Genomic DNA, 17941 nt, shown 5'->3' on the forward strand with positions numbered 1-17941 from the left:
AAACTCTGTTTAGATTGTTTACTTTCACAAAAATATAATTTAATTCACAAGTTAATATATAATATAATATAATATAATATAATATAATATAATATAATATACAAGTAGATGAACTAACAAATCTCCTGAAAACTGCCTCTTTGCTTATCCTCAGTTTTGGCACCTGAGGTCATGAGTCAGTAGTCTCCATGGCAACAGGACGCGCTTCTCTCTTAGCCCCGCCCATCAGCAACAGTTGCCAGCTGTTAACTTCTCCTTTCAATTTTTAGCTTGAAACTGCCATCATGAGTTGCTCCGGTTTTCTTCTTTTAACTTATAAACAACTTATAAACTATTGTTGTGACCTTTTATAATAGAGACAAAGGTAAGTGTCTGAAATCTTTGCGCATTAACTATTACGGTTATTAGTTACTTTTGTGTATAACGTCAGTGTTATTGCCGTTGTCAACCGTTGATCACAGAAACTGTTTACACAGGTTACGTCGTTACACATTTATGTCGTTATATTGCAATCTATTTATAGCGTTGTACTGTAATTAATAAGGCTACAGATCGGTCAATGACAAAAAAGGACATCCGAGATGATTAGAGCAATCTTTTAAAAATCTTCTTTAAATCTCATGTCTCAGTTCTTACAAATGTGTGTCCATCACTGATGTCCATGTTAGGCTAGTTACAACGTGTAAACCATGTTTTTTCAGATTAATGTTTAATGACTTAAAATATGTAATTAAGTAAAAAGTTATTATACTTTGTTTGTTCTTAGTTTAGATTTTCCAAAACGTTTTTAAACATATTATTCATGGAAAACACACCCTCACTGGCCACTTTATTAGGTACACCTTGCTAGTAACGTGTTGGACCCCTATGGTTGGACCCCCTTTTGCCTTCAGAACTGTCTTAATTCTTTGTGGCAAAGATATAACAAGGTGCTGGAAACATTCCTCAGAGATTTTGGTCCATATTGACATGATGATGGCATCACGCAGCAGATTTGTCGGCTCACATCCATGATGCCAATCTCCCATTCCACCGCATCCCAAAGTTGATCTATTGGGTTGAGATTTGTTGACTCTGGAAGTCATTTGAGTAAAGTGAACTCATTGTCATGTTTTAGAAACCAGTTTGAGATGATCCGAGCTTTGTGACATGGTGCATTATCCTGCTGGAAGCAGCCATCAGAAGATGGTACACTGTGGTCATAAAGAGATGGATATGGTCAGCAACAATACTCAGGTAGGCTGTGGCAGTTGCTCAGTTGGTGAGCATGCTCAGTTGGTACTAAAGGATCCAAGGTGTGACAATATCCCCACACCATTACACCACCAGCAGCAACCTGAACCGTTGATACATGGCAGGATGGAACCATGCTTTCATGTAGTTTATGCCAAATTCTGACCCTACCATCTGAATGTTGCAGCAGAAATCGAGACTCATCAGACCAGGCAACATTTTTCCAATCTTCTATTGTCCAGTTTTGGTGAGCTTGTGTGAATTATAGCTTCAGTTTCCTGTTGTTAGCTGACAGGAGTAGCACCCGGTGTGATCTTCTGCTTCTGTAGCTCATCTGCTTCAAGGTTCGACGTGTTGTGCTTTCAGAGATGCTCTTCTGCAGATCTCGGTGGTTGTTTGAGTTACTGTTGCCTTTCTATCAGCTCAAATCACTCTGGCCATTTTCCTCTGACCTCTGGCATCAACAACTGCTGCTCACTGGATATTTTTTCTCTTTTTTTTTTACCATTCTCTGCAAACCCTAGAGATGGTTGTGTGTGAAAATCCCAGTTAATCAACAGTTTCTGAAATACTGGCACCAGCCTGTCTGGCACCAACAACCATGCCATGTTCAAAGTCACTTAAATCACCTTTCATACCCATTTTGATGCTCAATTTGAACTTTATCAGAACATCTTGTCCATGTCTAAATGCATTGAGTTGCTGCCATGTGATTGGCTAATTAAATATTTGCATCAATGGGCAGTTGAACAGGTGTACCTAATACAAGTGGCCACTGATATATATATATATATATCATGATTTTAGAAACATGTAGGCCTATGGTATTTATCGTGATTTTTGAGTCATGAATACCTTTAAGTTTACTTGGGGTTATATTTGACCTGAACAAAATGTTTCTTTTCAATAAAAAGTTTAAAATATGTGACACAGTCATGACTCATGAGTAAGGGTTCCTCACTGTTGTTTGTTTTGGTCACATGACAATAAACTGCATCTTGGTTATGCCACACTGACATTGATCTGATTTTATATTTCCAAACCAAAATACTTTATTGCTTAACCTATTTTTTCTTAAAAATAAATAAAAAGAAAATAGTATGCCAAACTACTTATACCAGCATTTTCTTAAAAAAAAAAAAAGGATCATTTCAAGTATTTTTTTAATGAATTTCATTTGAATGCGTCTTTAACAATGTGGCCTGACAAAGAGAAGGCTTCGTGTTTTAATAAAATATAATTGAAATTCTCTTTCAGTTTTTGATTATATCACATTATCATTATTTGATCCTTTAATTGCTATTAACAGAAGAGGATGCTGATTTTGGTCAATCAATCAATAAGACCCAGAGAAAAGTACTATATATCGCTATTGATTGCCTGACGCAGGTACATTTCCTGGTAAGCTGCTGAGATCGTGTAGTTAGTTAAGAGTAAGACCAGTGATTTACAGGCGTGGCTGGTTGTCTAGAAACAGGGGAAGTGAAATACTATAAGCTGCTTATCAGAGGGGTTGTGTTTTGAGTTGCAGAGAGACGGTTTATTGTTGATATGTAAACTAAGAGGCATCAAACTCAGTTCAGACACTATGACACTGTTTCATAGGAGAGAGATGAACCCTTACCAAGAGCATTTTCAGGTAAACATATATATAGACTGTTAAGAAACAATATAAATTGCTCTTTAAGAAATAGGAGTTATCTCTCATATACAATACTCACTTAATATATCTATGTTTGGTTCTGTTGTTATGGCTGATGTAATTAATGTAGGCCTGCTCTGCCAAGACTAATGTATATCATATACTGCACAGAGCATAAGAAAGGCAATGCATGTATTTCTCTCTTTCGCACACATTATATAGGCTATATTTATATTTACAATTTTTATTGAAATTGCCAATGGCTTTAACAGTTGTCATAGAGATGGACTTGAACAATATGTTGTCTGCCATCTGCAGAAAAGAAAAGTATTTCCTTCACTTGTTATAGCTAAAAGAGGGCATGTGCCTGTGCTTTTGTATATTATGGGAATAATATCTCTTTGAGACAGTGGTTCTAAATTGTGTTTTAGAATAGGACAAGAAAAAAAACATGATTTATTATTCATTTTACTCAGTATTATTTATTATATATAATTTTTTAAAGGAAGGGGTAAAGGTTTTTCTTATAAATGATCTGTTTTAAGCTTTACTGAAAATGTAAACTGCATGTTCTCTCAGTGTTTCAATGTTTTGCCTTCATTTTTCTGTAAAAATTTCTACATTGCTGAATACGTAAAACATTTTAATAGTCAAAAATATTATTGTAAATGCCTCAAAGAAAATGAATAAAAAAACAGGTGATACTTTGAAACAATGCAATAGCATTGTGTGATAAACAGTCTGAAATTTAAGATGTTTTTCAGTGAAAATCTCACCCTCTGCCATTTATACTAGTCAAATGTTGTTGTTTTTTTATCAGATTTTGTATGTTTTTGAAAGAAGTTTCGTTCTCTCTCTTTTTAACTTAGATTTTTATTTGAATAGTGGAACACAGAAATACAAAAGACCTGAACAGACAGATAGCCATGGTATCATGTAAAATTCGTATGTCCTTCTTATGCAGTTATCTTCATGTTAGTGGGTACCTTCTCAATAGTCCCGTAAGAAAGAGAGACATATAAGAAAATAAACTAAAAAGTAACAAGACGGGTTAGAGAAAGAAGTATCTTATGCTTACCAAGACTGCGTTGTTTGCTAAAATAATAAAAACAGTAATGTGGTAATAGTTTTCCAATTTAAAATAGTTGTTTTTCTAGTTTATTGTATTTTAAAATGTAATTTATTCCTTTGATTTCGATATGCTGATTTGGTTGTCATATCTAATCAAGAAATACTCTTTTTTTTTTTTTTTTTCTTTCTCTCCCCATCCAGCCTCTGGTTAGGAATCCCCACATCGATTCATCTTTGTATCTCAAACCTTTCACCATGTTGGGCCAGTTCTCCCCTGCTGTGTCCCCCACACCACCCTGGAGCCCAGCACACCAACTTCAGCCCTTCCGCTTCCGCTCACGCACTGAGCCCATAGACTGGAGGCGTCTCTCCGCCCTTGACGTGGACCGTGTTGTGCAAGAGATAGATGTCAGAGTGCTTCAGGACTTCATTATGACCGTAACGTTCTGTGCCGCGGACGGCGAGCGGTGTCCAAACTGCCGTGGGCCTGCTGACCCTTCTTTGATCAAGCTGCTTCGTATGTCTCAGCTGAGCACTGAGTACCTGCTGCACTGCCAGGACTTCCTGAGCGCTCAGCTGTCAGGACTGGAGGAGCGTCTGCAGGGGGCGCTCTCTCTGGTCCAGCGAGGAGAAGAACAACGAGCAGAACTCGAAAAAAATCTGCAGGAAGCCAAGCTGGAGAATCGACGGAGAAAGAAGTTGATCAGCACTCAACAGCTCCTCCTGCAGGCCAGTGCTAATAATTATCACAAGGTGGATTTCTTAAAAAGTTGTACACATAAAGAGCTTTCGAAAAGTCTTTTTAAAATGGTACACTCACATTCAGTACAGATCAAAAGTTTGGGGTCAATACGATTTTTTTGTTACTTTGAAAGAAGTCTCTATGCTTACCAAGGATGCGTATATTTGATCAGCAATACAGCAAAAATAATATTATTTTTTTGAAATATTTCATGTATTTTAAAATTTAATCTATTCCTGTGATTATGATCAATGTTGAAAAAAGTTGTGCTACTTAATATTTTTTATGGAAACTGTGATAATTTAATATAATAATTAATATTAGACGGTTCAAAAGAACAGCATTTATTTGAAATAGAAATCTTTTGTAACATTGTACATGTCTTTATTGTCGTAGTACTGAGCCCAAACTTTAGAATGGTAGTATATTTGTAGGCTAATAAACACCTTTTTTTTTAACATTATATTAAGGCGAACTGCCTGTTTCATGCTAGAGCCTAGTAATCATAAACCAGTTCTAATGTTTTGATCCCTTTTCCTTGTGAAAGTGCCAGTTCTGTGAAAAATCATTTGTCAACTACTCCTACTTACAAGCACATGTTCAGCGAAGACATCCTGAGGTCACAGATGCAGGTTGGTGAGAAAATGTGTGTCCACTCACTTTTCAAACGAAGTTTCATAAAATTTCAGAGATAGGAGGCTAGCACTTTAATTTCACTTGATAAATATGTTTCTATGATGTGGAAAAATAAAGAAAGAATATTTTGTCAACTCAGTATCACTTGTGCATGTGTGTTTCTCAGAGAGGCAGAAAAATAGGAAAGTCGAACAGATGGAAGATGGGATAGAAGAACTGAAGGAGAGACTGAGAGTGACACAGTTGCAGCTACAGGCAGAGAGAGAAACGGACAGTTTGAGGCGGCAGCATGTGAGTGTGTGTTTGAATCAAGATCCAGCATCACATATAGCTCTAAACCTCTTAAATAATCCTATTTCCTTCTACTGTATGTCTATTTCCAATGTTTGGTACTTGCTGAACATTGTAATGTGTTTTTTTCTTTTTTTTTTTGACAGTTTAGCGGGCCTTATAGTACAGGAATAGTTCACCTAAAAGCTGCTCTTTTCAGTTACAACGAAAGTGGACGGGGACTTGCAAATTAGCATTTTGGGCTTTGAATAGCAATATCTGATTGGAATTTGCATTGTATTGTTTATCAAAATGTTTAATGGGGGAACTCAAAAGTTTTGTGAGCGAACCCTAAAGCACTGAAATATAATTGTTCCTCCCGGTAATATTGAGCGTCTAAAGGGATGGGAAGAAACACACAATCATTTTGTGAGCAAATGCTACGTTTCTTGCAAAAGTTGCGTAAGCAAAGGACAGTTCAAATCAGAGGCTAAAATCAGGCTTGGAAAATGCCTTTTATTTCTAGATTATGACGATTTTTTATGTAAAAATCATACTAACATTATAAGGGCACCCCAGGAACCAGTATAAAATAATAAAATAATCCAGTTCATGACCCCTTTAAGCACTCCATATGAAATACCAGGTTAAGTACCTTTTTGTTATAAAAAAATAAATAAAAATTATATATATATATATATATATATATATATATATATATATATAAATGTATTCTGCCAGGAACATGAAGAGCAACAAAGGAGAGAACAGTCAGAGAAACAAGTGCTGGAGAGATGGAAAGAAGAGGAGAGAAGAAAGTTTCAGCAGGAAATTGGAGAGCTGAGACATTTGTTTCTCCAGGAATCAAAAGACATGGCAAGCAAGAGCTCATCCATAGAGGCTGTGAGTGTACACAAGTTTAATAAAATGAACATTTAAATTGTCACCAGTAGATGGAGACAGATCCTCTGCTATGTATTTCTACCAGCCATTCAATAGAGGAGCTATTGGAGGTAAGATGTTTTTGTATGATGGAAAAGTAGTTTAGTGTTGTTGTAATACTTTTCTATGTTATTTGTCATTGTTTCATCTATAGAAACTGCTGGTGTTGCAGAACAAAGAAGTAGGTCTATTTAACAATGTCAGTTTACAAGAAGAGATTGACCCTGAGAAAGAAATCAGAGAAAACAGAGAGAGAGAGCTGAAAGAGTTAATGGCAAGGAAGGTAAGATTTCTCTCCTTGTTCATTGAGTCATGCATGTCATGCATGTCATGCATGAGTAATTAATACAATGCACTTTTAAAATGAATGGACATTATTATTCAATGTCCTTTAAACTGGCAAGGAAGGGATTATTCATCTACAAATACCTTAACAACTCTTAGGCAAGTATATATACAGTAATATATATATATATATATATATATATATGGGTGGTTGACATGACATGGCCTTTTTTTGGTCCAATGTGTCAATGTTAAGTAAATTATAGAAAAATATATCAAAAACTGTGGTGATATTGTTCAGAAAGTGCTGTTATATATGGACATACAGAGCATTCATCGGTTTAATCTTCCATTTTTTCACAATTTTCAGCCAAACCAGAATAAACTCATATGGCGTGACTGTCCCAAGCACATTTCACAAATTTTGATTTTGAATAAAAACAAGAAAATGAATTCATTTTCTGTTTATTCAATCATATATTGATATCCCAGATGTCTACTTGTGAGTCTGCTTGACTAAAAGTTCAGGCATAATATTTTGAAGCAGCCCTTAACTAAAACATTTTGTCCCGAAAATGGATATCATTAGTTTATCAGAATCTTTCGACTGATAAGCGTCAGCGTCGACTCGTGTGCAGCTGTAGGGGAGAGTGGGGTGAGTTGTGCCAGTTTTTACTCAAAGTGACTTTAAAGTGAGGCCATGGCAGTAATGCCTTCAACTTAAGGATGTACATATATTTCAGGATGTGGTGAATCCCTGAGAACAATAACTTTGGATCTGAAATAAATTGTTTCAGAAATATAGCTCTTGGAAAAAAAGTGGTCTCATGGCACAACTTGCCCCTGGTGTGGGGGAAGTTGTGCCTTTGGGGGAATACATTGGGGGTAAATTGTGCCAGTGATTTCTGAAGTAAAACAGAACATTTTAATGTTATGAACCATAATGCTATATGAAAGCAAGATAAATTCAATACAAAATTACTAATTTAAAGTTTATTTTTATTGTCACCCTGGAATACCATAGCATGCGTTTTTCCTATATATGGCCAATTGCATAGGGATTTTGTATTGAACATAACTCTGGATCACAGTGTCATAGAGACAAGGGGGCGGGCTCATTTTACTCAGACGACCAATCAGTCTCTCAGGATCATTGTGAACCTATCAAGCTACACCCTAGCAACCATTTAGAGCACCATAGCAACACAATATATGATATTTGTGATATCATTTCAGGCAAAAAGGCTTTGGCAATAGATGCCTGTTGACATAGCGCTGTCTGTCAATTATGTAACATATAAGAATAAAGTGACTAGGCTAATTTCTAAACATCCTATTGTGACATAGGCCACTTAAAAACTGAATAAAACTTCTCTTTAATAACATAGAGCAAACTCAAAACTGAAATCAGTGTAAGCTAAATTAAACAAATAGCAGGCAGGCCTAAGTCAAACAATGATGAGGCATGCCCATCTCCTCACTTCTCAAGATTATCCCCTGTGAGAATGTAGGTCTAGGTGGTCTGGATCTGGCACAACTTAACCCAGGCCCTTTGGCACAAATCACCCCGGACCCACAAGTTTGAAAAACTAGCATGATCCAGCAGTTAAGAGCTAACATCATGCTAACTGTATAGACTCATTGTGTAGCCTACTAAAGCACTAAAACATGTGTGAAATGTTTTCAAACTTGTCTATAATTGTTCAGACACTACAATCAAAAAACCTTAATCATAGAAATTTTACTTTGAAAGGGAAAAAACAGTTTTTTGCACTAAAATATGCTTAACTCTCATGCCATGTGTCTCCCGTCTTTGGAGGACGAGTAAAAGTGATTGCTTTTCAAAATTATGTGGACACATGACCAATTTCTTCTATGGTTTTCCAGAAAAAAGGGTGGAACTACTTCCCCCCTGGCACAAATCACCCCACTCTCCCCTATAGCATGACAGAGTACGCAATGCTCATTCCCGTTATCTCAGAGAACCGAGGTTACGTTAGTAACCGGAGCGTTCCCTTTCGAAACGGTCTCTCACATTGCGTGAATCACACTTTGGGGAACGATATACCATGGCGCCGTGCTATAAGCACAGAACAGAAGCTGTCCTACGCGCCCAGAAGCATAGGCTAACTTGCGAGGCTCAGGCCACAAGTCTGGAGCCTCAGCAAAGACAGTCCAGACCACTATTATGGGTGCAAGACTGTCAAGGCAGAAAAGATCGTACCTTGTTATAAAATAGTAGACATCCAGGTTAGGGCTGGGCGATAAAACGATAACGATATGTATCGCGATAGACACGTAATCAATATCAATAAAAAATGCGTTCGATAAAACGTTCGATAATTTTTTTTTTTTTTCTTCGTCGGAAGAAACCAGAGGTTGCGAAAGCAAATTTGGTTGCATGAACAAAGGCACTCAACTCTCTGGTAACCTTGCAACGTAGGGGGTGACACGCAACAGCCAGTCAGTATGGTTGCGCAATATTGTTGTCTCGTGTTGGATTCTTCAGTAACAGAACCGGCGTGTAGTGATACAGCGATTGTTGATAAAACAGGAAAAGTCAGCTCGCCTGACTTCAAGTCTGACCGTAGTCAGACCATGTCGTCTGCAAATTATGCAAGACCATCGTCAGTTTCTCTGTTATTCGCGTGCTTATGAGCTGTTTTAACGTGTGCGTTTCTCAGCGCGTACATGTGAAGCTCACATGCACTCTGTCTACCAGCGCCTGGATACTGGACTATATTTCGAGTCTTATTGTGCTAATACTGTTATATACACACAAGGTTTACATAAACTAGTCGGATATGTCTAAAGTGAAAGCAAACTTGAGAAAATTGAGAGAAAATCTGCTTGTCAAATGCGTGTATATTAGACGCGTCGCGCGCAGCTCTTAAAGAGACAGTATAGTAATAACACGCTGCCGCTTGTCCTTAAAGGGATAGTTCACCCCAAAATAAAAATTCTCTCATTATTTACGCACTCTAATGTTGTTCCAAACCTGTATTAATTTCCTTCTTATATTTTCAAATATTAATATTTTGAAGAATGTGGCTATCCAAACAGTAAACAGAGCTATCCCTTTAATGTTAATAAAACAACAAAATGCAAAGAGAAAATCATTCACTGCTCTTGACTGATAACTTTAATAGTAGCTTTAATAAGTATCAATGTATAATTTATACAGTGAAGTCTGTTTTGTTTTATTTTCATATTTTAATTACTTTCTTCAATGCTACTGTTAAATACACCTACTGTAGCTGAAAACATAAAGCACTGTTTATTTAATCTGTATTTGAGTGAGTGTTTTCCATGGTCGTGTTGACATTTCTGCCTTTATAACTGATGGGATTATAATCAAAGTTTAAAATAAAAAATCTTTAAATGTAATGTATTTGTCTCCTGGACTGGTCCTTATTTTAAATATGTCATAAAAAATATCAATAATTATCGATATCGACCGATATGAAACACTTATATCGTGATACAGTTTTCAGCCATATCGCCCAGCCCTAATCCAGGTTATAAAACCTAGCGAAGGTAGACAGCAAAGACCAGTCGGCTGCCGCACAAATATCCCCAATGGAGACTCTGCTGGACCAAGCCCAGGAGGAGGCCATCCCCCTAGTGGAGTGGGTCCTCATTCCAATGGGGCATTCAGAGCCCACTGAATCATAAGCCAGGGCTTTAGCATCAACTATCCAGTGGGACAATCTCTGCTTCGTAACTGGCAGCCCTTAAGTGCGGCCTCTGAAGCACAAAATAGCTGCTCTGACTGCCGATACTGGCTAGAGCGCTCCACGTAAGTTCTGAGGGCCTGGACCAGGCAAAGTAAGTTAGCACCCTACTCATCCTCTGAAGCAGGGAGAGAACGGAGTAAAGAGCACTTTAGGTACGTATCCATGGCTGGGTTTGAGGACAACTTTAAGGTTGTTAGGCCCAAACTCCAAACAGGAAGCGCTCACTGAGAGTACCTGCATGTCGCCCACACACTTGACTGACACTAAAGCTAGCAGTAGGGCTCAAACAGAGGGCATTGAAGGGCCCTAAGGACTGTGGACAGGTCCTAGATCGCAACAATATGAGGGCAAGGTGGGTTAAGTCTCCTGGCTCCCCGCAAGAACTTGATGACTTAGTTGTCACTAACAAGTGTGAACTTGATCACACCAAACATGTTTTTCAGGTCGAAAACGCGAGGCGCACAGCACTGCCCTGATCACACAGAACGAGCAGTGCGCTGCGATTTTTATGTTGCTAGGCAACCACCGAGACAGCTGTCCTGTCAGTCAAGTAAATGTCAAATCAGCCTTTTATTAATTTTATTTACTTTCTGTTAACATTGTGGTAGTTACGGTTCGTGAAGTCGTTAAGCTCCTGGTAACCCGCGAGAGCACCACAAGTTTATCCTCCATCATCGCACTCTCCGGGCGTTCAAAGCAACTGTAGCTTTCATCACTACAACGGAAGGCCCGCCTCTCCATTCATTCGATTGGACAGTGGAAAAAAAAGCAATGACGTCGGGCGCAGCAGGCGGTAAAACGCGAGGTGCCTGGGGCGCATAAACAGCACGCAGAACGCTCACTGCCATAGGAAAACAATTGAAAAAAGGTGCCTCTCAGTGCCTCAAAGGCATTTCTTCCTACAGACTGGCCTGCCACGAGAGTGTGATTCGCTATGATGGCCGCCACGTATACTTTGAGCATGGAAGGGGATAGAAAAAACATCTATCGTGTGTCAATATGTGTAGTGAGTTGGTTCACTTGATTTTTGTTTTGCGCTTCAGAACTTCCGTTAAGGGTGGTTCCCTGGTTTTCATGGTGCATTGTGGGACTTTTTAGGGAGCGAACGTTTCAGTGCATTGTAACAATTTTGCGATTGAGACAGCCCTTAAAATGGCTGACTCTCTGATCAGTGCCCTGACTACTGAACTAGGGAGCTGATTGAGATGCATCCCATGTGTACATACCTAAATACATTGAGCTGCTGCCATGTGATTGGCTGATTAGATATTTGCGTTAACGAGCAGTTGAACAGGTGTACCTAATAAAGTAACTATATATTTGATTGTATCGTTATAGAAGGTAAAATTTATAAATATATGAGACTTTTCAGTCCACATAGTGCTTGCATTTTAAATATTTACTCTGTATTTTTTATATTTAATTATTCATGTTCCATTTTTTTCATTCAGAAAAGTGAATGGAAGAAGAAATACCAGGAAGCACAGAACAGACACCAGCAGAAGCAAGAGGAGGCAAGTCTTTCTGGTATTGCACTGTCTTGGCAACATTTTGGAATCATCTCATCACGTCTGTGATTTGTATGTGTATGTCACAGCTGAAGAGAGAGAATGCCAGGCTTCTGGAGGCCTTGTCTGTAGAGAAAAACTCTGGCTCCAGTTTGAAGAAACTTCAGCAGCAGGTTGTCTCTCTCTCTTCTCAGTTGAGCCAGAAGGACAGACTCAACAAATCTCTGGAGGATAAGGTTGGTTATTTACTTCACAATCACAAACAGTGGAAGAAAGTGAGCAATAATTTCATGCAATTGTCAGAAATAGTTTCCTTAAAGGTAACGTTCCACTAGGGGCACCAAACATAATTGCAAAAATAATGTTTCCAGATTCCAAAGGTTTCCCCAAACTGACCTACTAGCCCTCCTGCTTCACATCTCAAGTTTATTGCAGTTTTATTGCAAACAGTTTATTGCAGGCCATCCTGTAAAACGAAGCATCACAGTGCTTACACTTAGAACAACCTTCAAACTTATCTCATATTAACCTGTGATATTATTTTAAAGGTATTTTACGGATTTTCACATAAAAAAATTGCACACTTTACCTTTAACTATATTAATTAATAATTAGATTATTAAAGTGATTGTAGTTATTGTAAAATTATCTGCTGATGTCTTGATTCTTAAACACTAATTATCTTTCTAATTGATGCTTTATCGCACAGATTAAAAAACGGTCGGTCATTCCAGTCTCAGGTAATGAATTATATCTATGTGGACTTACTCATTGCTTGATTAAATAAAATATTGTTGCTTTGAATTAAGTTTAATCTGGTTTGGCCCATTTTTCTATCTCATTTGGTAGTTCCAGTGGTTTCTCAGAATGCCCAAGATTCTCCTGAGGAGCTAGAGGAGGAAGGGGAGAGTATGTGGTTCAGTTGTTTCTAACTACAGTATACTGTATGCATACACCAATCATGCCATTATGTATTTAAAGCAAACTTGTGCATGCACCTCCAGGCCTGGATGATTCAGATGAACCCCAGTGGAAGGTTCTAAAGTTACACAAAGGAAAGCCAGAGCTGATGAGAGAGTCTAGACCCATTCTAGAAGAATCACTGGAGGAAAAACTGGAGAATATGGGACTGCGGAAGGTAGAACACATTGCAGACACAAATATTTACATTTGACATGTGGCAAAATGGAGTAAAAATTGTAAATAGAACAGATTTTTTTAGGAAATACATGATTTAATTCAAACTGTAAGATTGATAGTCTTATCCCGACATACAAACCGAATAACAAAGTAAAGAACTCGTCTGTTGAGAATTTTCTGTTTTCTGACAAAAAAAAGTTTGGACACATGAATATTATGTAATTCAAAAACATTGCTTAGTGGTTAAAGTGATTATGTTTTGGCAGGGTACCAAGGGCATCTCTAAGCAAACATTTAAGAGTCTGAGTGTTCTGTTGACTGGTCAGCGGCAGCAGAGATATAGACAGCAGCCAGACCTTCAAAACCATAGAGACAACTTGGTACATGAGGTCACCGGGCGAGTGAAAAGCCTACAGAAGAGCCAGGGGCAATTAACACCCAGCACTTCGAAACAGAGTGAGCAGAAGTGTTATTTATCATGCCACCACACCCATATTCATACTGTACATCTTGCTTATCTTCTTTCATATCATGTTCTATTTGATTGCTACTCATCTGAACCAAGATATTTGTTTTTAGGGGGAAAGAGAAATTCAACCCCAGTGAAGGAAAAAAGGCTCCGATCTAGTGAGGGCTCAAAGTCGTCCATTCAGAAAGCCAAGAGACTACAGCCAAAAGCACTTATTCCAACACCCTCCCCACGCTCCAATGCACCTCCTCAGATTCAGACTCCAAAAACACAGCGAAAAAAGAACAGGTATACTTTTTCGTACAATTGGAAAACGTTCAGACTACTCGAGGACAAATGAAAATTAAAACATGAAATAGATTGTGAAACGCCAAGCAGCTTAATATCAGTCTTTAATGAGTATATTTCTCTCTCTTTAGCACACCACCTTTCAGTTCAGATGAGGATGAGACGGTTGAGGACAGTGCCTATGTTACCAGCTCACGGGCCAAGCCTTCCACCTCTGTCCGCCTTGTTCAATCAGGATCACTGATGAACCCAACAGCTGAGCCTGATTGGACAGATAGTGAGCTGTCAGAGGCTGCAGACACACCCCAACTCCTCAAAACTTCCAATCCACATGGTGAGCAAATACCAAATTCCTATACATATTTTATTTATTTTAATCACAACAAGACCATTTGGAACTAGTCTGAATATTGAATATATTAAATATATATAAATGATGTATATGATCACCGCTCCCTGACATGTATATAAATGTGCAAATCATTTAGCTAAAATAGAGTTCTGCAGTGATGTATTTTTGTAGGCCAACCTGGAAGTTAGCGTCACCCTGGTTCCCTTGAAAAAAAAACACAAAAAACATAGGAAATTTCTAATGGCTTTTGGATTATTGCAGAAAAAAGACCTGTGACCAACAAAAGTTTGATTCTTGCACATTCATGATAATCTTCACAAATGAACACAACTTTTGTTTTAATTTTGAAGCCTAAATACAATCGCCAGAAGTAAAAAGCTAAACGTAGGCTGTAAACAAAGTACATCACGGTCGCATGACTTCAGCGTCACCACCATTAAGCTCTTTTAGTCTTTAAAAGAAAACAAAAATTCCCTGAAAGTTTGAGTTAGATTGGTTTGCAAGAGCACAATTATAAAAAGCAGACTAGTGAGTAGATGAGTTTACCTGTTCTGCATGATGACGTTTAATGTCCCCGAAAACGTATGTAATCCCATTTAGCCACTTGTTAACAACCCACCTTTTTCAAAACGAGTAATCATAAGAGGGTATTACTGATGTATGTCATGTTGTGAAATAAAAACGTTAAAATTTATTGAGTTTGTATTAACCACGGACCTTATTTCAGGCATTTAACCAAAAACCCGTTCAAAAAACCTATTGACTTCAGGATGATGGAACCGAAAGTGCTAAAATGCTAGCTCGCTTTTTGGGTTTTGGCTTACAAAAATCATCATTGTAACACTCTATAACAAAAGAATAGACAGATTTTTTTAAATGCCACCTATAGAAATTTGTATTTAAATTATATATTTGATCATATTTAATAAACTTTTGTGGACCAGGGTGAAATTTCTTGTCATTCTGTCATTCCAATTCAATGTCCTGTGGGATGTGGAGAATTCAGTTTAATCAAAGTTTAGTCTTACATTACAGTATTAGTCAGTTAACATGAATGGTTTATGATTGCAGGTTCTGTTGTCCAAACACTGACAAGAAGTTTGGAAAGACAGCTAAGCACACCAGTCAAAAAGCCTGTAGGCGGGACTAGAGTTCTGCCACCATCCAGCCCCTCCCCTCGCCCTGCCATTGTAAAACAGAGAGCGGTAAAAAAAAAATAGCTTACATATAAGCTATTTCCATACCTACTGAAATCTTGCAGCAGAAATATAATTAGTTTTTTAACATTGGGTCTCATTCACTAAGCATGCATACGCACCAATTTGTGCGTGAATTCTGCTTACGAATGTTTTCATGAACAAATCATGATCCATCACTAACTCCCATTCTAAAGTTTATTCGAAATTTGCAAAAAATGTAAGAAAAACTGAAACCACTCATACGCAAAAATCAAACATTATTGGTGGCCTTATAAACATGTTAAGATGAAATTTTAATCATAGATATAGATATTAAATGTATTTCATCACATATACTGCATGCTAACCGGTCCTACTCGACCAACTCCAAGCCAAATTCGAAACGGGGTCTCAGGTGTGGGAGGCGGGCGCGCTAACAAGGATGCTAAAGACTGCGCCTCTTGAGGCCAGGGGAGTGAGGTTTACACGCATCGCACAGGGTTTTTCTGGCCGATTTAACATGCAGAATCAGCGTCGGGCCGTCGGTGAGAGAGATAACTGATTGGCTGTTCAGTTTAGTGAACGAGTCAGTGCCTGAGAATGAGAGCAAAAGTTATGAAATCAAGCAAAGAAATCACGACGGCAAAGACAGAAGGCTGTTCTAATTTTACGTCATCTTACCTGAGCATTCCACTGCGCAAATATTTTCATAATAACATGAGCTGAGTGGAATAAAGAACATGATCAGCATGATTGATATTAAAAACGGTACGCAAGCGCTGCTTTGTTTATGGTTTGTATACCTGCAGTCTTAGTTTTGCTTTGCCTTTTTCAAATGAAGAATGAAGATGAATATATCTGCTTAAATAGACAGTTGTTAAGTGAGGTTTACACGCACAGCTCTTACTTGACTACGTCCGTTACACGCATGTGTTTTGAATTAGGCATACAATTTTCGTGAGAAGTTCAGATGTGTATATAAATACAAAGTGTATGCAATTACTAGTGAATGAGACCCATTGTCTTTAGTATTGGATTGAATGGCTTTGTATTATACCTGTCTTCTAGCTGTCTGATGAAGATAGTGATTTCGAGCTGTCCTCCATAGAAGAGCTCACAGCAAACCGTGCAGGAGTACGCAAAAGTTCAGAGGTCGGCGGAACCTCGGGCACCAGTGCATGGAGTTCTGCGGCCAGTAGACCAGGAGCGTGGTGATGATGTGTGAAGTGACCTGTCAAATAAATGCAGACTCGTATATAATTTACAAGCGCATTTACAATTATTTATTATTTATTTTTTTAAATCATTATCATAAGTGTACCCTCAAATTGTAGCCAAAAATATCAGCCATTATTTGTTTGTGTGCTGTAGTATAACCTTCAGACACTTTGTTTTTTATAAACTGTGCACTTGATAGTGACAAACGTAGTCCAAGACACATTTAATTTTTAGCAGCCAAGCAGAAAGTAGTACAAATTTTCAATTAGCTTTTTTATATACAGTAAACTACCATTGGGTTTCAAAACTTTTTTTCAAATACCTTCAATAAATATATGGTTGCTGTGTTGGTGAAAATGAAAACATTACTCATGACCATATGAAACATAATTTAAACAAAATCAGGTTAATAAATATCTGAAGGCCCATTCACACCAAGAATGGTAACTATAACTTTCTGTTTATTATAAGTGTGCTACAGTTATGTTGTCTGCCGCTTTAAATGCTTGTTCTCTTTAAAGTCAGGTGGATTCTGATTGGCTGTCAATTTGTTTTTAGCTAAAAAAAAAAAGCATTCTGAAAGTGATTCCAACTATATAATTCTTCATCTTTCATATTTTAAAGCAAGGCATGATCATAATAAGTATGCTTATAGCCGTAGAAGTGACAATGCAAAGTAAAACAGTAGCTAATGAGAAAATATTTCTATGTAATGTTTGCCATGTGTGATGAAGGTGAAACACTATAGTTTGCAACAAGTGAGGTGGCTTTAAGTTCTGACCAAATAAGCGACCATTGCAGGCTACAGTCGCCGCAATAGCCTGGCTGCATGTTCTTATCTCTCGGGCAACAGAGTTGGGTTCCTTGCCATTCTTATCAGCACACATTCATCTCAGAATGAGATTAAATGTTGAATCGCACCCCTCTCCGTTTCTCACCCGGCAACGCACAACCTGCCTTCCTACCCGCTCTTTCAGCAGCGGCCTGGCGATTGTTTGTCCTATTTTACACCGTGACCTAGAATGGCTTGCATCCTCATAAAGAGACATAAAGGTTTCTGGCCTTTAAATTCTGTCTGTGCCTCTGAGCTCTGATAGCCTGAGCTGCTGCAATTATTGTGGGCCCTCCATTAGTGAAGTCTCGGAGAAAAGAACCCAAGCCGTGCAGTGTTGGCGAAGATGAAAGACTCTCCAGGGAAAATGGTGACAAATATGGTGCCATTTACAGCCT

General features: G+C 38.1%; 1 protein-coding gene across 2 annotated transcripts; it reads left to right on the forward strand.

The window, feature by feature from the left end:
- Positions 1-253: 253 nt before the first annotated feature.
- Positions 254-17271, forward strand: dzip1l (DAZ interacting zinc finger protein 1-like). 2 transcript variants are annotated; one of them, XM_084426135.1, is made up of 16 exons: positions 254-364; positions 4148-4699; positions 5236-5320; positions 5491-5615; positions 6336-6497; positions 6691-6819; positions 12010-12072; positions 12156-12302; positions 12776-12806; positions 12916-12975; positions 13071-13204; positions 13473-13662; positions 13786-13963; positions 14095-14297; positions 15387-15520; positions 16562-17271. In XM_084426135.1, the coding sequence occupies exons 2-16, from the start codon at positions 4202-4204 to the stop codon at positions 16706-16708; spliced, it is 2286 nt and encodes a 761-aa protein (XP_084282261.1). In that variant the 5' UTR covers positions 254-364; positions 4148-4201; the 3' UTR covers positions 16709-17271. The 2 variants fall into 2 exon arrangements, with proteins under 2 accessions (XP_084282261.1, XP_084282260.1); XM_084426134.1 differs by lacking the exon at positions 254-364 and adding an exon at positions 2772-2872.
- The last annotated feature ends 670 nt before the right edge of the window (positions 17272-17941 follow it).

Source organism: Rutilus rutilus (genome assembly GCF_951802725.1).
Source record: "Rutilus rutilus genome assembly, chromosome: 12".
Taxonomy (NCBI): Eukaryota; Metazoa; Chordata; class Actinopteri; order Cypriniformes; family Leuciscidae; genus Rutilus; species Rutilus rutilus.

Bases quoted from the DNA above. Each gene is read 5' to 3' on its own strand.
- dzip1l (XM_084426134.1), top strand. From the start codon at position 2,822: ATGACACTGTTTCATAGGAGAGAGATGAACCCTTACCAAGAGCATTTT. The intron at 4,700-5,235 runs GTGGATTTCTTA...TCCTTGTGAAAG, and splicing joins GTGCTAATAATTATCACAAG to TGCCAGTTCTGTGAAAAATC. The intron at 5,321-5,490 runs GTTGGTGAGAAA...TGTGTTTCTCAG, and splicing joins TCCTGAGGTCACAGATGCAG to AGAGGCAGAAAAATAGGAAA.